We start from the raw sequence: 22,962 nt of genomic DNA, 5'->3' as shown, positions 1-22,962 counted from the left end.
TTTGGATACAAACCCGTTTTATTACACAAAAATAGACTGCAGTGAAGAAAACGTCTAGATTTAAGCACAGCTTTACATATAAATATACAGCGCGGGCATTTGTTGTAAATGAAAGTACATCTCACATTGTTTGTGTACATTTTGCACCTGTATTGGTTGTTCCGCTTTTGGCTGAAAAAATACACAAAACCACAATTTGATCCAATACGTATTGCTTTTGAAAAGATTAAAATGTTTGTGAATATCCGCAAATATAAATAGACTTGAAATTGGTCAGTTATGTGCAGATCGCAAAAGTCCCTTTAGATAGAAGTCTGACTTTGATTAACATTGAGGGATTATCTCAATCCTAAGGCGCAACGTTGCAGAGGCTCCAAAAAAATTACCATCACAGTCTTGTCACATGGCCGACTGAAGCAAAGGGACATTCGTTCCCGGTATCAGGTTCTCGTCGTCTCCGTCGATCAGATGGTCCCATTGATTAAAGTCCTTTTCCAAGCCTTCAACAAAACATGAATAAGAAGAAATACCGTATTTTCCGCACTATAAGGCGCACCGGGTTATAGGTCGCACCCCCAAAAAATAGTTTTTGGTCCTATATTTTCCATACATAAGGCGCACCGGATTATAAGGCGCTACAATGGGAACGTCGACAAAACAGTCAGATAGTTCAGTCAAACTTATTACCCCTTAACATTCCGAAAGCTTGCAAAGAAGCAAATACGTGTCGTAGACACGTGCGGATGCGGTGTCCGTACGATGTCACCAAACAAACATTTCTTAGTTTCCATTTTATTTTTTTCTGTCAACTGTGTGGACAGCAAAGTAAGAATTTTATTGTGCAGGGAAACGGGGTTCTTTGCTGTGCATGTGACAATAAACACTTTGAATTGAATTGAGTTTAAAAATAGACTCATCCCAGAAACATCAAGATCGTTCTAAAACAAGATACCGGGGAAATATAAAGCCACATAGCTCACCTAAGTTCTCTTGCAGCCATCACATTCAATAATGATAGGTAACCATGGTCTTCTACAACCGTGAGTGTAGTAAATCCAGGAGAGTAAAATATTTACAAATTCAGAATAGTAAAAAATGTTTTCTCCATGCCGTCGTGCAACCCAACGTGTGATTCACATTCATCTTTTTCGGACAATTGCAGGCTTTGTTTCACCCCTTTAGCCTATGTGAGGATCCGCCCCCTTTACCTCCGAATAACTTTAGCCAATGGTGACTGATTCAAATGATGATCGACACATTGGTTAGGAAATGAAACGCCGGTATATAAATCCCAGCATACACCGCGGACTACTTGGCCTTCGGGGGAAAATCTAGTCGGCGGCTGCTTGCCTTAGTTGCAAGACTTGGCGACTTAATATTGATCCATATATAAGGCGCACTGTATTATAAGGCGCATGGTCAGCTTTTGAAAAAAAATATAGGCTTTTAGGTGCGCCTTATAGTGCGGAAAATTCGGTACACGTTTTAAATGTCAAAAATATATATATATATTTTTTACCGAGGTGCCGTTGAAGAAATGCAAGCGAGGCTTCGTTTGAGAGCTCAATCGCGATGTGTGGGTCCAAGTCTCCCTTGAGATTCATCAACTTGCCTATGCATTTCCCCGTCAGAAAGGTGAAGTCTGGGAACGATTGGTGCACAGTCCCCCTAGAGAAGTAGACCAAATCTGTCAAAGAATGTCACTAATAGGTTTGTTTTTGATGCATGAGGTACCTGATTGTAATCATTTTCCTCTCAACCTCTGTGGAATCCAACATTTTAATACGTTTAATGTTTTCCGCCCACTGAAACCTCTCCGAGTTGATAAAAAAGATGGGCTGATTAATCAGAGGGAAGGTTTCGTCTTTTAACGGAAACATCCAGGCATCCAGTACGACGGCACATCTGAAAGGAAGAGACGAAGATTTTATTATAGATTATACAACAACCGAGTAAGTGCCTCATTTTAGATTCTATTTGCCACGTTTTTAGTTCACTGTGTAGATGAGATATTTTTTTGGCCCTATTCACGGCATTTTATCCACTATACAACATGAACAACAAATTAATTTGTGTGCCCGAAAACTTGATAAAAATTCACATTTTCTTGTGTCGTATGACAAGTAACATCTCTTGGGTGGCTGACTGCTATTCGCTGGCACAGGGTTCATACAGGTGCTTGAAAATGCTTGAATTTTGTGTGAAGTTCTTGTAAATGTTTAAAATGATTTCCATGTAGACAAGTCTACTTAAACATGATGCCGACATCGCTTTCTAGTGGCTTCGCCTTGCCATTGCATTTTCTCTTTGTGACTAACTGCAGCTGACATTAGTTTGTATGGCGTTATCCTATGAAGTGTCATCAACCCCTACGGGACAGGTCCATGCTACATTTCAACAGGGCACTATGAAATGTGTATTGAATATGGACCATGCGAGAAATGAACGAAGCATTTCCCAGTGGTAAATTTTAATGGGAAAATGTCCTGCAATTCAAAATGTAAGCTCTAAATTGCAGTCATTTTACCCAACGTGTATATGAGGAGAGGTACCTCAAAAATATTTACACACTCATTGTTTAGATCCACAAATAGTTGAAATTCACTGATGATCTAAATATTATGTCTAGGTAAATGCGCAAGAAAGATAATTCTTGTGTGTAAATCAGATATTTTTATGAAACTGCAAAATACTTGATTCACACCAGATTTTCTTTTAATTGTAAGGAGAAATAGAAAATTTTACTTTTGAAAGTCCTTAAAAATTGCTTACATTTGGCCATTAAAAACCCTTTAGACGTCATAAAATGCTGGTCTACGATGACTTTGTGTCACGGCACCATGGAAATGCTGATATGCTGTTGTCTGAACTATTTCCCACAATGCTTTTATATTTCAGTTCACAATCCTGTGTGGTCATTTAAAAAAAATGAGTCGGTGATTTAATACTATCGTAAATTCTGGACTATAGAGCGCACCTGACTATATGCTGCTCATACCACTTTTTGAGTGATTTGGCACTTTTGTACTTATACAAGCCGCACCCGTGTACAAGCCGCGCGCGCCCTTACTGCGATACAGTCATTACTGCAATACAATCACAAGTTTAACTCAGGCCACACTTAAAGTTCCACAATTGGATCTTCATAGATAGTATACAAATTCAGAATCACAGTTGACATCACAGATAGCAAATGATACCTGTAATTAAGGTATGATGCAGACTTCTAAAGTCGGGTTCCCATTGAAAGTAATCCAAGGAAACAAAATGTATATTTCCAAAGTTAAGGGTGGGAAAAATATATATCCACTATTGTCCGCTGCGACAACAGACAGATCTACCGGTAACTCAGATTTACCACATTTCCCATCATGCCTCGTTTTCTCCGCCCCTTATTTTTGATTCGTCCGTAGAACACACAGGGCTGAACATTTGGGAAAAAAGTAGTGGCTTATAGTCTGGAATTTATGGTATATTTTTGTACTGTATTTGCTATAGGTCCCATGGGTTGCTGTGATGCTAAAGGTAGAAGCAAAAATATGATTACAATGGAAACAAGCTTGCAATTACCAAGAAAATTAATGCACACGAAAAAGTGAGGACTAAGTTGCTTGGTTGTAACAAATGTAACAAACGCTGATTGGGCCCAGTATAGGATTGGAACATCACACTACAATTGACACTTACTTAAACTTTGATTCTTTTGCTAGAGCTTCAATAGAAGTCCCACCCCCAAAGGAATGGCCCATTACAGCTACTCTGCCAAGATCCATGGAGTTCTGTATTTAGCAAGACATAAAAAATTAGTTTAAGGTACACGTACCGTCTTATAATCGAAGGGGATTCTGTTTAAAAGTTACAAATAATTTGTTACCTCCAAAGTCTTCCAATCAAATGGTGTTTGCAAAGAATTCTGCACCGGAGCCCCTGAGTTGATGTCCGTGAGTTTCTGAAGTGCACGTATGCATTCATCCGCCCTTAGTTGCACCTGGAAAAGACACCTGACTCTCAAGTCCGGATTTTCCAAACTCCAATTGCTCTTCGGTTTCATACTTGCTGGTTTCTGAGGGGGAATTCTTCCTCTCCCGGTTTCAAACTTCTATAGTAGACCCATTCTCTTACGAAGGTGTCTGTGAGAGACGTTTTTGTGGAATCCTTGTCAGCTGTCTCCATTTTGCTCTTTTGGCGTAGGATATATGTAGCAGAGGCTGATTGGTCTCTGCGCGAGATAAAGTAACAGTTGCATTCAAATCATAAATGCTCCAAAAAGTTCAAAGTAACATTTGACGTGGAAGTATAGGCACGAGTGAATATACGGGATACGATGTCCTCACTTTACAGTTTTCACCTTGGTTGTGGAATATGATATTTTTTTGGTCGCTTTTAACAGCATTTCCCCATCAAACAACATTGACGACAACAAATTGAATATAAAATTCTAAACTTTCCAGTTTTCGGGCGTTAGTGGAGTTAAACCTCCAAGATGCCTTTCCAGTATTGGTCGATGTCAGATAAAATGCTGGTTCTTCTTGATTTGTGTCGCGGCATGAAAATACCAATAGGCTTTGGGCTGAACAATTTCCCACAATACATTTCGCCTGCTATAGTTCAAAATCTTAAAGAATGTGATGCATACTTGATATAAATAATTATATTTGCAATGGGTCCTGATGCTTGCTCTGATGAAGCTTCATATGTAATTCACAAGTATTACCCGTGTCTGAAATGATGGATGCCCGGGGCGTGGACCTTTTCCGTTGGGCTTAGAACTTACAAAACGTCCCCGCCCTGGTGTCTGACAACTTTTTCAAGGATAGGAAAGTCAAACGTTTGCTTTATTCCAATTTCAAAATCTCTGTTCGGTTTGGAAATTTTGGAATTTCGGAAGTTCGTTTGGCAATTTGCATACTCTGCATCGACTAACTTCGTGCTTCCGGATTTTCCCGAGCGTTATAAGGTCATGAATTTGCATATCATTTTCCAAAGTAGACGCACAGAGAACACTAGAAAAAAGGATAGGTGGTTAGAAATCAAGCCAAAACCTCAGCCCCAGAAGATTCAAAAGAAGCTAACAAAATTGATGACGCTACTAAATGTAAAAGTACATTAAAAGCATCGTGGAAAGAGGAGTTCACGTTGCTTCTAGCAGACGATGTAATGCAAACATTGCATGAATGAAGATGAGTAAATACAGGTACATACTGATGACAGATGGAAAACAGCGATGTTGTAAGTGGATTTATAATAAACTTAATTTTAAAGTGTTGTTCTGTTATATATTCTGATTAACAATCCTTAATACTTTGCAACAATGTTGTTTTTTTTTGTTGTTGCGATTAGTCGCCTTATTGCGTTTCAAGTTGTGAAAAATGGAGCAGGCAACTTTATGGTTGAGGCAGGTAACTTTTCAGAGGTGTCTGCCCTGGTGTCTTTTAACATTTTGTCACAAGTTTCAGACACGCGCATTACACATAAGTAGTACTCTACAATATTTTGTTTTTTACTTGGGGTACTGGGGGCATACAACACATAAGCCACCCATTACTATAGGTTTCTAGCCTCACCCATAATTTCAGTTTGAATGAATTCATATCATATACTTGGGTCTAATATGTATATACCGTAAATTCCGGACTATAAGCCACTACTTTTTCCCCTAACTTTCAACCCTGCGGCTTATTCAGTGATGCGGCCAATTTATGTCATTTTTCTAACGACCGCTAGCGGCGCTCGAGTGTTGCTACCATTAACTGCCCTGTCAAAGCTATATTATTATTATTAAAGCTTTGAAAACTCTCGGTGTACCATCCTTCTTTGTAAATATGTGTAACCTATGTATAATATGTATTTGCAACTGTATATTTTTGTAATGCATTTATTTTAGTCACTTATTCTGATATTTTTTGTTCACCCGTGCAAAACATGAGGGGCGGAACAAACGCGGGGTGCCGAGTTTAAGTGGGGATCGCTAAATGTGAGGGACAGACAAGGAAAGAAGAGGGGGTAAAAAGTTGGTTCAAAAAAATGGAGTTGCGTGAGTAAATGTGTTCATCTGATAGATTTTTCCTTACCTTTGGAAATATACACTTTTTTTCCTTGGATTACTTTCAACGGGACTCGGACTCTGCAGGTCTGCATCAAACCTTAAGTATCGATATCATTTTCCGTTCATTTTGCCGGCTGTGATTTTTGGACTGTGGACTTTAATGAAGGACATTTAGTTTCAATCGCGGGACTTGAAGTCGGGTTTGGGTTCATTTTGTGTTTGTGTTACATGTTTAAATGTGGGCGCATGCGGCTTATATACAGGTGCGGCTTGTGTATGTGCAAAATCGGTTGATGCATACATACCTGTGTTCCACAGAAGCCACAATGAATCCTTGAGATGCAAGTTCTGTACATATGGCTGAATACAAAGTCCTGCAAAATTATAAATTAACATATATATACAAACAAAGTGCAATACATTGGAAAGTGTCAAAACTGCCAAAAAACGGTACATACCGGAAGGCCCCTAAACCATGTGAAAAAATAATAACGGGACATTTTTCACTTGATTTAAACGGAGCATCTAAATAGGCTGGGATCTTAAAGGACCCTGGAAAAGGGGGTGAGATGTTAATACCCAAGACTTTTAAGTGTAAATACCACACTGAATTACCAAAGAGGCAGTTGAATAGCCGCACACCAAAAGTCCTGTTGATTTTCATAAAATCCACCAGCCCGTTGAAGTACTCTCTGTTTGGAATCCAGTTTGGCATCTCTTCTTTCTCCGTCTTCTGGCATGGGTAGTAAAGGCGAAGGAAGCTACCCTGTGAAGGACAAAAAAAATGATATCCTAAAACATCAGCTCTGGCTTTGCAATCTTCCAAGGTAAAACCTACCTGCAACGTGTGATCCATCATAAAGTCTGTGCATCCTGCAGCATTTGGGCCTTTGGGTGGAGGGATTTCAAAGTTGTTGCACATGTTTCCCATTTCTAAAGAATTTAATTTGATGATGTCAATAATCTATATTGAAAAGGGGGACAAATGACAGATCACAATTACATATTGCATAAGAAAGCAAGAGCTTAAAGGGACAGTGCATTATTAGGCGCATACCCAGTGGTTAAGAAAATACAAAGAAAAACATTGATTTGAATAATAAAACATACATGACATGATTGAAACGTTCATTTTAAAACATGTTTAAATGGAGAAATGTGTATTCATTTGTCATAAGATGGGGGTGACATTTATTTTGGCAGTCTTGCTGCTAAGGGTATCCCAAATACCAGACTAGGTCTTTTCTTTCTCTTTTCTTTTTCCTTTTACCCATTTGCTTGCCTATTCCCTTTATTGTTCTTTTTCCACATTCTTCCTCTTTTCTTTTTCTCCTTTTTTTCCTTCCTTCCACCATTTCTTTATTATTTTACTTATTTATTTTACTTACCCCCCCTTTATTTTATTTTTTTGCACCAAATGCATATTGCACAAACCCTACGATACCAAACTGTATGTAACATCCTATATGCCGACATTTCTTGGGTAAATTTTGTGTAAATTATAACTATAACCTTATCTTCTCTGTTCCTTTATCTTCTTAGACATACCTAATTGGTATAATGGCGGCGCCCTCTGTTGGCTGCGGCTGCATCGACTCGCTACAACGGGTCAGGTGTATCGACATTTCGTTCTGTGTACATTGTTACAAAGAATGACAATACAAAGGAAATTTATTATTATTATTATTATTATTGGCTTTTTTACCTCACTGTGAATGTGTGAAACTGGAGTGTCATGCCCAATTTCGTTGTCACAATATTTTAACCCATTTTGTAACAATGACAATAAAGGTATATTCTATTCTTTTTGGACACCCACCCTCACCACATTTTCTTTGCAAAAAACTTGAGAACATTTTATTTTGGTCACTTTGAGTCTTTTAGGACTCCTTTTCATTTGAACTATACAATAACTTTACATCTAGCGGTAAAACATAACACATAGTCTCTTTAAAGCCCCGGTATGTATTAAATTGCAAACCCTAATGGTGTAAAAAAAAAAAAAATACTTCGTTTTTGACTGAACTTGATTCAAATAATCAGCAAAAACACATTTTACTATCTTTTACAAACTTTAAAAAATGGTGATTATATTACACATTTTGTCTTTAATGACTTGCGCCTCTTTCCTTCTTTAGCCACTCATGTGTGCCACTTGATAGCAGCCTATGCCTTGCTGCTATATCTATTGTTAGCGGCTAAGTGAAAATAAAAGGTTACTTTATTACTTCAGTGTCACTCGCCTTCCACAGCTTATGTTTTGTGATTCAGCGTCCCGATGCTTGTCAAATAAATTTTGGTTTGCTTTTGCTTTCTAATTTTAGCCTTTTTAGTAACTTCTGGCCACTGCTAAAGTTAATGGTTTACACCAGCTCTGACCAACTCTATTCGCTCTTTTCAGTCATGTATACAGTTGGCTCATGTTTTAGTTGCCGGGGTGTATTAGCAACTGGCTTTGGCTGCTTCATCCTTGCTTTTGCAAAAAAATAATTACAAGTAGGCTTCCGAATTTCGCCAAGTTATAATCCTTTCGGCAGCACTGCGGCGCAGTGGTTAGTGTGTGTGCGCGGCACAGTTCTAAGGTCTTGGGAACCTCCTGTGTGGGTTCAAATCCAGCAACCGGACTTCCTGTGCGGAGTTTGTATGTTCTCCCTGTGCTTGCGTGGGTTTCCTCCGGGCACTCAGTTTTCCTCCCACATTCTGAAGACATGCAAATTGTCCCTAGGTGTGGATGAGCGAGCGAGTTGTCTGTCCCTGTGTGCTCTGTGATTGGCTGGCAACCAGTTCAGGGTGTCCCCTGCCTACTGCCCAATGATTGCTGGGATAGGCTCCAGCACCCCCGCGACCCTACTGAGGATAAGAGGTGCAGCTAATGAGAGATGAAATAATCCTCTGGGATTCCATAGTGCGTCTTCTCCTAATGCACAAACTCCATTCTAAGCTAGAAAATAAACTACTGCATAATGGTGAGTTTTTACACACTGTCACTTTAATAACATGTTTAGAAATGTGATTTCTCCCAGGTCATGTTTGCTTCGAGCGAAGTCCACGAGAATCAGAATTTATATACTTTTCGACTTGCGGTTAAAAATAGTCGCAATGATTTTAACTTTAGTTCAGAAATGATCATTTCAGGGCGAATAATACGTTTATTTATAACTTAATCACTAACTTTGAATACGTTTAAATCGAGGGCGCAAATGACCTCTAAACTGAAATCGGAACTCACCTGAGAAGGAAAAAACGGTTCGATGTCTCTTATGCAAAGTTTCTGTAGTCCATGTCGCAACATTTAGTGCACTTGTCCGATCTGGTTAAAAATGTGAGGCAATGGGGAGTGTTTACGCCAGGTTCGAATGGCAAGTTAAAGGCTATGCCGGCTCCGAGCATTCCGATTGTTTTCTACTTTAGAATTCTAAAAAAAAGCGGGTATACAGGTGCCTTTTAAATTATTTCTACGTCTGCTGCTTCACTCATGTAGCCTGAGTAAAAAAAATGTTCCAATTGTCTCTTGAGGAAAATAAACAAAACCCCGGAAGTATATTAATAATTCTGAACCCGCCACACGATAGGTGGCGCCATGTTGTGTAAGCCACTGAGTAAGTGTGCGAAGAAGAAAGTGATACGTTACTCTTCCGGTATTAGTTTATTATGGTCTTCGTATTAACTGCAAAATGAAATTGGTAAGTCTTCTGTTTTGAAAATGTAATTTTTTTGCGTATCTTGAACTATTAAATAAATAAAAAGTTAAATGTTTTGCAATGCCACAGCGGGTGTTCTTAGCGTAGCTACTAGTATCCTATCTTGCACTGAAATGTTGCAAATTTGAAGTTGTTATATACAGGGTTGGGTAGGGTTACTTTAACTGGATTACTTTCGATTACTTTTGGATTACTCCAGCTTGCCAACATCATTTTTGCCGTTCCATGTATTCCGTTACTCCCCAAGCCTGCACAAAATTCAGTCATTTTATTCATATTTAGTTTCTTTTGTCTCTTATTAGCATATTTGGTATTGGAGTAATCCAAAAGTAATTGAAAGTAATCCAGTTAAAGTAACCCTACCCAACCCTGGTTGTTATATACAGGGTTGGGTAGGGTTACTTTAAAAAACTAAATATGAAATGGAACGGCAAAAATGATGTTAGCAAGCTGTTTGGATTGATTTTCATTTTGTTTCTGTCGCGTTTGATGTTCGTTTTGCCGGAGATCATAGAGATCAAAGCCAGGAGAGAAAGCTTACCACGTGTTGTGAGTCATCATTTGATTCATATTTAGTTTCTTTTGTCTTTTATTAGCATATTTGGTATTGGAGTCATCCAAAAGTAAATGAAAGTAATCCAGTTAAAGTAACCCTACCCAACCCTGGTTATATACCACGTCACAATGTATTTATGTTCCTGCAAAAAAAACATGTTTTATCTACTAGTACTGTCTTTCTGGACACCCCACACTGCCTTGCAATGTGCTCAAATTCAAATCCACCACCATCATGTTGGATTGTGGACTGGATACAACATCCGTCCTCAACTTCTTGCCTCTTCCCCTCGTGCACAGGTGAGCCACTTTCCATTGTGCACAAAACTTACTATTATACAACGCGTGCATTGATTATTTTCCCTTTCTAGTCAGAGACTTTCAAAGCTACCAGGTTGGAGTGCGAAAGACGGAAGTGTAAACCTGGAAAAGGTTGCTCATTTTGAATATTATGGTTTTTGCAGTCCCAAAATATATAAATGCATTTGTTTCAGGAACTGAAAGAATGTGCAGGCAGAGTGTTTGTAGACTCGCAGCCGGAGTTTTGCCTCCCTGAGGTAATGCATTTAAACATTAACCACTAAAATGTCCACAAAGTCTGTTTAGTAATACATGATATGATCAAATCTGATGTAATTCTTCAGAGAGAACTGCTGGACCTTTCAACAATTGACGTCATCCTGATTTCCAACTACCACTGCATGATGGCCCTGCCTTATATCACAGAAAACACCGGCTTCACTGGCACGGTCTACGCCACAGAACCCACCCTACAGATAGGAAGGTCAAGATAATTTTCCACCCAACTATTTGGGACATTTTAGTGGAGTTCATTCTTTTGTCCAGGTTGTTGATGGAAGAGCTTGTCAAGTTCATGGAAAGAGTTCCTAAAGCTCAGTCTGCTACCACGTGGAAGAAGAAGGAAATACAAAGGTTAGTTTTCTTATACACAGGACTTTGAGTCTTAGACACCTTTTTTTATTGTACAATACGGCGACCCGACTTGTTTTCACTTTACGGGATGAAATAAGATGTGGATGTCAACTGTAAACAAAACACAATTACCGTAAATTCCGGACTATAAGCCGTTACTTTTTCCCCCAAACGTTCAACCCTGCGGCTTATTCAGTGATGCGGCCAATTTATGTCATTTTTCTAACGGCCGCCAGCGGCGCTCAAGTACAAAAGGTAAGATTTAGACCGGTGGAATATATGCGCCGAGGAAGACTGCAACTTCTTGGCTTGTGCATAAATTAAATTAGCGTAAACACACCCTCATCATGCAAAATGCAAAAAGAAAGGCACATGACGCAGCTTTCAAGCTAAAAGCAATCGGGCAGTCCGATAAAGAAGGAAACAGAACTACTGCACGTAAACTTTACCAGACCCGTTTACTGTGTTGCTAGCGTGTTGCTACCATTAACTGCCCTGTCACAGGAACCGTTTGGGATAAAAGTTATATTATTATTATTAAAGCTTTGAAAACTCTCTCGGTGTATCGTCTTTCTTTGTAAATATGTGTAAACCATGTATAATATGTGTTTGCAACTGTATATTTTTATGTATTTATTTGTATTTATTTTAGACACTTATTCTGATATGTTTTGCACGGGCGAATGAAAAAGGAGGGTCGTAACAAACGCGGTGTGATGGGGAAGTGGGGACCGGTAAAGGTGAGGAACAGACAGACCTGTTTGTGGACGCGGCGGACAATAGCGAATATATATTTTTCCCACCCTTACCTTTGGAAATATAGACTTTTTTTCCTTGGATTACTTTCAACGGGACCCGGACTCTGCAGGTCTGCATCAAACCTTAAGTACCGGTATCATTTTCCGTTCATTTTGCCGGTTGTGATTTTTGGACTGTGTACTAATGAAGGACATTTAGTTTCAATCGCGAGACATAAAGTCGGGTTTGGGTCAATTTTGTGTTTGTGTTACATTTTTTAATGTGGGCGCATGCGGCTAATATACAGGTGCGGCTTGTGTAAGTACAAAATCTGTTTTCCTCTTATAATGTGGTGGGTGCGGCTTATAATCAGGTGCGCTCTATAGTCCGGAATTTACGGGAGCCAAACTAAGAGCATTTTCACTTTTCAATGTCCACCTCAAAATGGAATATTGTATCCCTAGGGTCTACTGTATTATAACAAAAATAGTGCTTATGATTGATTGATGTCACATGACCTTCAAACATCCAGGTTGCTTCCTGGACCACTCAAAGACGCCGTCGACGTTTGGACGTGGAAACAGTGTTATGGCATGCAGGAAGTCAATTCCGCCCTCAGCAAGGTGCAACTTGTGGGTTATTCGCAAAAAGTGGTAAGAAACGATGAGTGAGTTGAGGTCGACTTTACGATGCCATTTAGTGAATTCGTCAAAGGTTTTTTGTTTTTTTTTCCATTGAAGGAGTTGTTTGGCGCTGTTCAAGTCTCCCCTTTAAGCTCCGGCTACTCTTTGGGGAGCTCCAACTGGATTATCCAGTCACATCACGAAAAGGTTTCCTACATATCCGGGTCGTCCCTTCTGACCACACACCCGCAGGTGAGTGGTATATTTCCTCGGCTCCATTGTTCCCTGTCATTTTCCTTACGGGTCTGAGCGTTCACACAAAGTCGGTGAGCAACGCTTGAAACAACAATGAGGAACCATAATCCCAAGTGTGGCAAGATAATTAATTCTCAAACATGTCCAAAACTTGACATCAACTTACATTTTGCTTAGTTTCCGGCAATGCAAAATGATTTTTCTCTTTTGAATGAATTGACTCATGTACTATTGCAAAGGTTGTACGGCCTACAAACGTCGTTTGTTCTTACAATTCTTTCACAAGATATCCATTTCTTTTTATTTCCTGATATATTTTGTCGCATAATATTAACATTTTTGGGGGCTTATTGAGTCGGTTGCACGATACACAACTGTATTTAATCACATTTTTTAGTGGAAGTACAATGTTGGCAACAAGATTCACTTGATGTAATTGGAAATTATTGGATTGCAACACAAACTTTTTCTTTCCGTGTTTATTTTTCGACTTTTTTTAAATTCCTTTAAAAAAATCTCATTGTGTTTTATTTTTTCCGAGCGGCTACTTTTTTCTTTTTGTTCTCTTTTTATTTTTTTTACTACGTTTCTTTCTTTTCTTTTTTTTATGGCTTTTTTCAAAATTTGTCCTTTTTTTCTCTTCCTTTTGTTTATTTTTTTCTCAGCTTTTCACTACTTTTTCATTTTGGTATTTTTTTTCTTTTTTGTTATATTTACCCCCTCCCTTTAAGTCATTTTGTGCATAGTTTTATATAATATTTGGTCATGTTGGGATTAAGGAAGCAAAAACAACCTGAAGAGCCGTTTAGGACCCGAAAGAGCCGGTTCCTTTTAGTGGGCCGAGCCAAAGAAGCCGGTTCCCGACATACTCTACTAACTTTACTCAAATTTGTTCGACTTCCAAATACCGCATTTAGGACCCAACATCAGGGGAACCCGTGTATTTTTACCTTCATGCACTGTAACTTTGACTTAAGTCGCTTCTTAATTAGTAATTTTGAGCCCTCATTTTTGTGTGCTGAGAATGTGCGAGCAGTGTGCAATTGCGCACGCGCACAGCTTAGAGGAAACACTGCTCGGCTCCTTTTTATAGAAACTCATCCAGGTTTGTTCTTTTTTTTTTTTCAGCCCATGGACCAAAGTTCCCTGAAGAACAGCGACGTTCTCATTCTGACAGGCCTCACCCAGATGCCCACTGCCAACCCAGACGGCATGCTGGGGGAATTCTGCAGCAATCTCGGTAAGTTAGTCAAACCAAATATAAATCTCTTGATGATTTTATTTTTTTCTGTCACTTTTAGCCATGACGATACGCGCCGGGGGGAACGTGCTGGTGCCGTGTTATTCCTCTGGCGTGATCTACGACCTGCTCGAGTGTCTGTACCAATTCATTGACAGCGCCAACCTCGGCACCACGCCCTTTTACTTCATCTCGCCGGTCGCTAACAGCTCCCTGGAGTTCTCACAAATATTTGCTGAATGGTGAGAGGAGTTAATGCCCTTGTTACATCCATTGCAGACAGGCCATCTTGGAAGGGGTATTACCCAATGTTCCCTGTAATTTTCCTTACGGTTCTGAGCGTTAACACAAAGTTGGTGAGCAGCGCTTGAAACAACAGTGAGCAACCATAATCCCAAGTGTGGCAACTAAATTATTATCAAACATGTCCAAAACTTGACATCAAGTTACATTTTAGTGAGTTTCCGGCAATGCAAAATGATTTTTCTCTTTTGAATGAATTGACTCATGTACGATTGCAAAGGTTGTACGGCCGACAAACGTTGTTTGTTCTTACAATTCTTTCACAAGATATCCATTTCTTTTTATTTCCTGATATATTTTGTCGCATAATATTAACATTTTGGGGGGCTTATTGAGTCGGTTGTAAGATACAGAACTGTACTTAATCACATTTTTTACTGGAAGTACAATGTTGGCAACAATATTCACTTGATATAATCGGAAATTATTTGAATGCAACACAAACTTTTTCTTCTTTTTTCCGTGTTTTTTTTCTACTTTTTTAAAATTCCTTTTAAAGAAAATCTCATTGTGTTTATTTTTTTCCTAGCTGTTACTTTTTTCTTGTTGTTCTCTTTTTACCTTTTTCCTACATTTCTTTCTTTTCTTTTTTTTGGCTTTTTTCTAAATTTTTCCTTCTTTTTTCTCTTTTCTTTTTTTCTCAGCTTTTCACTACTTTTTCATTTTGGTATTTTTTTTCTTTTTTGTTCTATTCCCCCCTTCATTTTGTGCTTTATTTTGCAAAATAGTTGGTCATGTTGGGATTAAAGAAGCAGAAACAACCCGAAGAGCCGTTTAGGAGCCGAAAGAGCCGGTTCCTTTTAGTGAGCCGAGCCGAAGAAGCCGGTTCTCGACAAACTCCACTCAACTTTGTTCTAATTCGACTCGACTTCAAAATACCGCATTTAGGACACAACGTCGGGGGAACCCGTGTATTTTTACCTTCATGCACTGTAACTTTGACTTAAGTCGCTTCTTAATTAGTAATTTTGAGCCCTCATTTTTGTGCGCTGGCTAGATTTTCTTGTGCGCTGAGAATGTGCGAGCAGTGCGCAATTGCGCATGCGCGCAGCTTACAGGGAGCACTGGTATTACCCCATGTGCGGTATTTTTCAAGGTTTTCTTATATTTTCTCAATGCTGAGGTTCATAGAGTTTTTCCTTGCCCCCATGTAGGTTTCAGATCAGGGGATGTTGTAATGGTAATCTGTGCAGCTTTTTCTGTGATTAATGGTTATTCAAATAAAAGTGACTTGCCATAGCTGGAAAAAACAACACTGAATAGTTTTTTAAGCACCTGTCTGTTTTTTTTTTTTCAATTATATTTTAGGCTCTGTCACAACAAGCAGTCAAAGGTGTATCTTCCGGAGCCTCCATTCCCCCATGCAGAGGTGTGTTGTGTAGATAATTTCCACTTCAGTAGATTTCTGGACACTACAACAACAAATTGGGGCACTCACATTCATGAATTTTTAATTTTTTGTTTTATGATTTTGATTTTATGACTTTGTTTTAAATTTTGTATTTGTTAATTTGTATTGAATTGTTTTTATTTTACCATTTATTTTATGTTTAATTTTATAATTTTAATGTTTTTTATAAAGTAAAAAGAAAAGTTTAATAGTGCACCAACGGCATGGAGTTTCTTTGAGAATAATCTTTTTTTTTTTTTTTTTTTTTTTTTTACAATAAATTGTAATTTTTAGAAGAACAAAACCCACTAAAATCATCCAAATTCTCAATATATATTTGAAAAAAACTCATGATGAAACGCTAAATATTTCCCTTTTTTTATTTTCAAAATTCTTAAAAAAAATAAGTCCCTACATGTTGGTTGTTTTTCTGACTCAAGATTTTTTTTACACGAAATTAAGTATATATTTGATTAATATTATTATTACCAGTTATTTCCCTTATAATATAAAATTAAGACACTGGTAGATAAACATGCTTCCCTATCGTTTTAAACAATACATGATCAATTAATTTATTTTCATAAATGGTTATATCCAACAAACGTTCTATCTTGGTATACAGTATTTTCTGGCCTATAAAATGCATTGGATTATAAAGGGCACCATCCCCCAGGGCAGGGGTGTCAAACTCATTTGAACTCTGGGGCCACACGATAGAACATGCATTCTGTCGGGGGCCGGACTAGTAGATTCAAGAGAAAGAATAAGAGAGATGAAGAAATAAGAGAAAGAGGGAGGGGAAAAGGGGAGAGGGTGGGACAAAGAAAGAAAAAGAGAGAGAGAGCATGAGAAACAAAAGATAAAAAGTCATGAGAGAGGGGGAAAAGAAAGGGAGAGGAAGAAAAAAATCCAAAGAGAAATAGAAAGACAGAAGGAGAGAAGAGAGAAAAGAAAGCGTGAAGGGTAGGAAGAGAGAAAAAGAATAGAGCGAAAAAGAAAAAAGGATGTTAGAGCAAAAGAGGCTAAAAGACACAGAGAGAGAAAGAGACAAAGAGCAACAAAGTAAGAGAAAAAGAGAGACATAGAGAGTGAAAGAGACAGAGACAGTGAGTGGAAGAAAAGGGGTGGAAAAGAAAGAGAGAGAGAGAGAAATATACAAGTACAGTGTCTTTGTGAGAGGCACCTGGCTTTGGTAACAGCAAGTTGACATATTTCAACCTGCAGCTTGTTTTTGTCTTGCGCTTCTCTGCTGAGTGTTGTCTCGCGGGCCGGATTCAATCCCTTAGCGGGCCTGATCTGGCCCGCGGGCCGCCTGTTTGACACCTGTGCCCTAGGGTATTTTGTGAGATATTTTTCATTTATTAAGGTTACCAGACTGACTATAAGGCACATTAAATGAAAACCACTCTAAGAGCTAGAGTTGCATATAACTTAATTATCATAAAATCTGGTACCACCACTAAATCAATTAATTCATAAATTGTTACCATACTTGGTAGCAATTCATTGTAATTATTTCTTTCCAATTTTTCGTACCGTATCTTCCGGTCGATAAGGTGCAACACATTGTAAGGCGCTCATTCAAAATTCTAGCAAATTCTGGGTTTTAGGTCCCCCTCATAGTCCAGAATGCTGATTTAAATTAAAGCATTATTGGGTTATCAGATAAGATCCCCAAAAATCTCGTGTGTATATATATATATATATATATATATATATATATATATATATACACACCGTAAATTCCGGACTATAGAGCGCACCTGATTATAAGCCACACCCAACATATTTTGAGAGGAAAACTGAATTTGTACATACACAGGCCGGACCTGTATATAAGCCGCACACACCCACATTTAAACATGTAACACAAACACAAAATTAACCCAAACCCGACTGCAAGTCCCGCGATTGAAACTAAATGTCCTTCATCAAAGTCCACAGTCCAAAAATCACAGCCGGCAAAATGAACGGAAAATGATACCGGTACTTAAGGTTTGATGCAGACCTGCAGAGTCCGGGTCCCGTTGAAAGTAATCCAAGGAAAAAAAGTGTATATTTCCAAAGGTAAGGGTGGGAAAAATATATCAGATGAACACATTTACTCACGCAACTCCTTTTTCTTGAACCAACTTTTTACCCACTCTTCTTTCCTTGTCTTTCCCTCACCTTTAGCGGTCCCCACTTAAAATCGTCACCCCGCGTTTGTTCCGCCCCTCATTTTTCGTTCACCCGTGCAAAACATATCAGAATAAGTGTCTAAAATAAATACATTACAGTTGCAAATACATATTATACATGGGTTACACATATTTACAAAGAAAGACGGTACACCGGGAGAGTTTTCAAAGCTTTAATAATAATATAGCTTTGACAGGGCAGTTAATGGTAGCAACACTCGAGCGCCGCTAGCAGCCGTTAGAAAAATGACATAAATTGGCCGCATCACTAAATAAGCCGCAGGATTGAAAGTTAGGGAAAAAAGTAGCGGCTTATAGTCCGGAATTTACGATATATACATGATTGTTGCAGTGCTAAAAACGTAACCAACTCATGTGCTAATCCTTCAGTTGATCCAAAGCAACAAGCTGAAACACTACCCCAGCATCCACGGCGACTTCAGCAGCGACTTTCGCCAACCCTGCGTGGTGTTCACTGGCCACCCTTCTCTGCGCTTTGGGGACGTGGTCCACTTCATGGAGCTGTGGGGGAAATCCAGCCTCAACACCATCATCTTCACTGGTGACCAGCACGCAATATAAAAGAATCGCTTAAACTTCCTAAGAACGTGCGTCCATATGTGTGCTCTTGGGAAGTTAAAGCTCCAATGTGGGTTATATTTCGACTTCCAGTGGTACAGTGTTCTGGTTTGCCGGCGTCCTTGCGTCCTAGACGCATCATTTTTTTTGGGGGACGCATCGTCTCAAATCAACGTGCGTCCCAGGGACGCAACCTTTTTGCCACAAAATTGTCATTATTACCCAATTACTTTTTTCTAACAAAGATTTACTGCACTCCAAACTTTTCGTCGGGCATTTTCGTTTTGGTCTCGCGGTTCAAGTTTTCGTCTGCACGTCGTGGAGTGAAATGAAGTCCGTCTTTTTTTTAGAGAACCGGCTTTTTTGGCTCAACTCATTAAAAAGAGCCGGCTCTCAAACGGCTCACTTGCTTTGATGATTGATATTACGAATTATGTTGTATAAAGAAGTTAAGAAAAAAAGGAAGTATAAAAGGAGAAAATAAAAAAAAAGACAGGTTTGTGGTTATCCCTTTAATCGGTATATTACCAACAATAATTTGATGCAGAAATGAATTAATAATTTGATGATTAAAACTGAATGAATATATAGATTTATATTATATATTTGTCGCCGATTTACAATTTCAACCTCGATAAATTTTGGGGAGCCATAGATCTCTGTTGGGACCCATAGATTTTTGAACATGCGAGTCCCCGGGACCCATCACTTTTTACAGCTCAAATGAACACCGGTGGTGCAAAAATACTTTGTTCATTTGAATAAAAGGATATCGCTTTAAATAAGAAGAAAAAAAATATATATATACTGTAAATAGAAAAAGCAGTCCGAATTTTGAGTGGTATCCTCTGAGCTTCTGTATAATGTCTTCTTACAATTGTTGGTAATTAAATATCAAAATGTAGCGTTAACCAAATTGTTCGAATTAGTTATGTGACTCCATTAACCAAACACAACCTATATTCACCCAACGATTTATGCGCGCTCGCTTCTTGACGGAAAAGATGGACAAGAGAGCCGACACTTCCACACGGGGGCAGATTTAATTTCATTAACAATTTAACTATGTGTACTCCATCGAAAACAGCCGAATTAGTGTCTGTTGAGTCTGGGGCTCTCTTCTAAAGTCCTTTAGCTCTCTCCTCTCGTTGGCCATCTTCTCCCTGCACAATGGTGTGCCAGCTCCTCCCATGGGCGTGCCAAGGAAGCCCAACGTGGGCTTCACAATCTCAGAGACGAGCGTCCCGATGTCTGTGGTTCCTCAAAACAACGGCGAGCGTTTCTCAAAACAAAGCCTGCCGTCCTCTGTCAGAGTCCTATTATCAACAGAACTAGACAAAATATTTTGCATTTGGAACAGCCCAGCCTGACCTGTCATTGAACTAAAGCCTACTCAGTGAAAATCTTCATTGCATTATGAGTCAATCGTATAAAATCCTTTATAGTCAAATGTATAAAATCCTTTATAGTCAAATGTATAAAATCCTTCACAATGCACAGTATTCTACTCCATTCTAAGCTTAAGTAACCACTAGTTGTGAATTATAACACTTTGTCACTAGAAAAAAACTGCCCCGTGATCTGAGGTTTTGCTTTGTGCCATCAGAACCCGACTTCTCCTACCTGGATGCTTTGGCGCCCTACCAGCCGCTGGCCATGAAGTGTGTGTATTGTCCCATCGACACGCGACTCAACTTCCACCAAGTTTCTAAGTTGCTCAAGGAGGTCCAGGTAAGACGCTGAAGCTAGTTAATAAGGTGTCGCACTTTTGACGCAACGGTTATGTCTTCTCTTAAAAAATATTTACCGGCTTGTCCAGCCTGTCCACGTGGTGTGCCCGGAACAGTATACCCAACCTCCGATGACTCAGTCTCATCGCTCCGACCTGATGCTGGAGCTGCAGCCCCCGCCAATGGCCTATCGGCGCTGCTCCGTTCTCAGTTTGCCCTTCCGGAGGCGCTACGAGCGTGTTTATATTCTACCCGAGGTGAAACCGACAAAGAGAGATGCGTGAAAAAATACATCCCTGAAGTGTTTTTTTTTAATGTCATTTATTAACATATTTAAATTTACTTATTTAAAATGTAATTCTAAATCCTGGACGTTTAATATATATATTATACTTGAAAAATCCAAAAGGTTTTATATTTTATTTAACTGTTTTATGCCATGAGGCTCTTTAACTCCACCCGGGGGAGTAAAAACACCACATTAAACCCCAACCCTACATTTGCATATTACCCTATTTTTTTACAGTGTGTATTGTTCGTAACACTATTTAAATGCTCTTTATTAACGAGTTATATTGGGTATTTTTGTATTCTATATCTTATATTTTATTTTTTAACACAAGGGTACTGCTGGTGAAGTGTGAATTTCCCTATGGGGGAGAATAAAGTCTCTCTGTCTGTCCAGCTAGCTGTCTGTCCGGCTGTCTGTCTGTCTGTCCGTCTGTCCGGCTAGCTGGCTGTCCAGCTAGATAGCTGGCTGGCCGTCTGTCCGGCTAGATAGCTGGCTGCCCGTCTGTCCGGCCAGCTAGCTGGCTGCCCGTCTGTCCGGCCAGCTGGCTGGCTATCTATCATCTTCTATAATTGTCTATATATTTAAAAACAAATCTGGAAATATTATGTAAGACAAACAAATCAACTGTAAATATTAACTGGTCTGCATTTATCTAGCGCTTTTCAAGTCACCGAGACCTCCCAAAGCGCTTTACAATGTGCTTCACACTTACCTATTACATTTCACACATGGATAGCGGCGACAGCCATGCAAGGTACCGACCTGCTTATCAAGAACCTGAAAGTCTTGATTTTACTTATACATTTTTAATGTACCTGTTTTAAATATGAAAAAAAAAATCCTCGATGTTTTTTTTATTGTAAATATTAAAATTCTTTTTTAATATAAGAAAAATCAGGGAAATATTTTCTATTTTTTTTTACTTATTCAAAAAGTCCTGGATGTACACATTTAATTTGTATGGTAAATATTAAAGTGAGTTTTATTTTATTTTTTTTTAAATCAGGGAAGTCTTTTTTCATTCTATTTATCCATATACATATTAATATATACATTTTTATTCTGCCTGTGAAAAAACCTGGAAATCATTTTTGTTCTTAGCTGGCCAACTCCCTGGTGCCCACTGAGGTCAAACCCGGCGTTTCCGTGGCGACCGTCTCGGCCATGTTGCATTCAAAAGATAACAAGCACACGCTGATGGTGAGTTCAAGTCGAACTTAAATGCACGGTTGGGTAGGGTTACTTTCACTGGATTACTTTGAATTACTTTTGCATTACTCCAATACCAAATACGCTAATAAAAGACAAAAGAAACTAAATATGAATAAAATGATGACCAGGGTTGGGTAGGGTTACTTTAACTGGATTACTTTCAATTACTTTTGGATTACTCCAATAACAAATATGCTAATAGAAGACAAAAGAAACTAAATATGAATAAAATTATGACCAGGTTTGGGTAGGGTTACTTTAATTGGATTACTTTCAATTACGTTTGGATTACTCCAATACCAAATATGCTAATAAAAGACAAAATAAACAGAATATGAATAAAATTACAACATTTTGTGCAGGCTTGGGGAGTAACGGAACACATGGAACGGCAAAAATGATGTTGGCAAGCTGTTTGGATTTATTTTCTTTTTGTTTCCGTCGCATTTTATGTTCGTTTTGCCGGAGATCAAAGAGATCAAAGCCAGGAGAGAAAGCTTACCACGTGTTGTGAGTCATCATTTGATTCATATTTAGTTTCTTCTGTCTTTTATTAGCATATTTGCTATTGGAGTAATCCAAAAGTAGTTGAAAGTAATCCAGTTAAAGTAACCCTACCCAACCCTGCTTAAATGTCACGTGAATGTAATAAAATTACAAATGTACACCAGTCAGTTCCAAAGCCACCTCCAGCCCCTCCTACCAAGAAAAGAAAGCGCGTGATCGAGGAGCCGCCCGCAGGTCAGGCGCCCAAACCCTTACTAAGCGGAGCTGTACCCTTGGAAGCCTTCCTGTCGACTTTGCAAAAGGTTTGACTTCACATATTTTACCGATGTGATGACGAGCGAGATCAAACGGAATGGGTTTCGCAGCACGGCATCACCGAGGTCAAAGTGGAAGAGACGGCGGACGGCCACATACTCCACCTGCAGGCCGAGGACACGCTCATCCAGCTGGAAGAAGACGGCACTCACATCGTGTGTGACAACAACGAGCCTTTGCGCACCACGCTCAGGGACCTGGTGCTACGCTACCTGCAGAAAATCTGAAGTAACATATCGCTTATTAAAGGGTTTTGATACGTAAGCTGGGTACTCATTTCTACCCCTCGTTGTATACAGTGTAACCTCGGTTTTCGAAACGCCTCTCAGTTCGAACAAATCAGAGTCCGACCAAAAATTT

The 22,962-nt window shown here is 39.0% G+C and overlaps 2 protein-coding genes across 3 annotated transcripts; one reads left to right on the top strand and one right to left on the bottom strand.

The window, feature by feature from the left end:
* On the bottom strand, positions 1-9,600 carry pla2g7 (phospholipase A2, group VII (platelet-activating factor acetylhydrolase, plasma)). Of its 2 annotated transcripts, none has more exons than XM_088324738.1 (11): positions 9,276-9,600; positions 6,885-6,979; positions 6,662-6,812; positions 6,505-6,598; positions 6,352-6,420; positions 4,054-4,219; positions 3,875-3,988; positions 3,688-3,779; positions 1,735-1,905; positions 1,520-1,668; positions 1-500 (listed from the first exon to the last, which is right to left on the bottom strand). In XM_088324738.1, the coding sequence occupies exons 2-11, from the start codon at positions 6,975-6,977 to the stop codon at positions 400-402; spliced, it is 1,200 nt and encodes a 399-aa protein (XP_088180864.1). In that variant the 5' UTR covers positions 6,978-6,979; positions 9,276-9,600; the 3' UTR covers positions 1-399. The 2 variants fall into 2 exon arrangements, with proteins under 2 accessions (XP_088180864.1, XP_088180863.1); XM_088324737.1 differs by having other exon boundaries at positions 6,885-7,010; positions 9,276-9,599.
* On the top strand, positions 9,601-22,866 carry ints9 (integrator complex subunit 9). The gene is made up of 17 exons (XM_088324733.1): positions 9,601-9,729; positions 10,475-10,602; positions 10,674-10,734; positions 10,797-10,859; positions 10,947-11,086; positions 11,149-11,235; positions 12,506-12,626; positions 12,714-12,848; positions 13,980-14,091; positions 14,153-14,333; positions 15,703-15,763; positions 18,358-18,529; positions 20,153-20,277; positions 20,366-20,533; positions 21,670-21,768; positions 22,452-22,589; positions 22,653-22,866. The coding sequence occupies exons 1-17, from the start codon at positions 9,721-9,723 to the stop codon at positions 22,827-22,829; spliced, it is 1,977 nt and encodes a 658-aa protein (XP_088180859.1). The 5' UTR covers positions 9,601-9,720; the 3' UTR covers positions 22,830-22,866.
* Positions 22,867-22,962: the final 96 nt, after the last annotated feature.

Source organism: Urocampus carinirostris, chromosome 20 (assembly GCF_059441175.1).
Source record: "Urocampus carinirostris isolate Australia breed hairy pipefish chromosome 20, RoL_Ucar_1.0, whole genome shotgun sequence".
Taxonomy (NCBI): Eukaryota; Metazoa; Chordata; class Actinopteri; order Syngnathiformes; family Syngnathidae; genus Urocampus; species Urocampus carinirostris.
Note: the sequence above shows the minus strand (reverse complement) of the source record. Positions and strands in the feature narration are given on the sequence as shown.

Coding starts and splice junctions, on each gene's coding strand:
- pla2g7 (XM_088324737.1), bottom strand. CDS start 9,338: ATGTTGCGACATGGACTACAGAAACTTTGCATAAGAGACATCGAACCG. Junction 1,906..3,687: donor GCAAAAGAATCAAAGTTTAA/GTAAGTGTCAAT, acceptor TCTTCCTTTCAG/ATGTGCCGTCGTACTGGATG. Junction 1,669..1,734: donor AGGAAAATGATTACAATCAG/GTACCTCATGCA, acceptor CTACTTCTCTAG/GGGGACTGTGCACCAATCGT.
- ints9 (XM_088324733.1), top strand. Junction 10,603..10,673: donor CCTCTTCCCCTCGTGCACAG/GTGAGCCACTTT, acceptor TTCCCTTTCTAG/TCAGAGACTTTCAAAGCTAC. Junction 12,627..12,713: donor TGGGTTATTCGCAAAAAGTG/GTAAGAAACGAT, acceptor TTTCCATTGAAG/GAGTTGTTTGGCGCTGTTCA.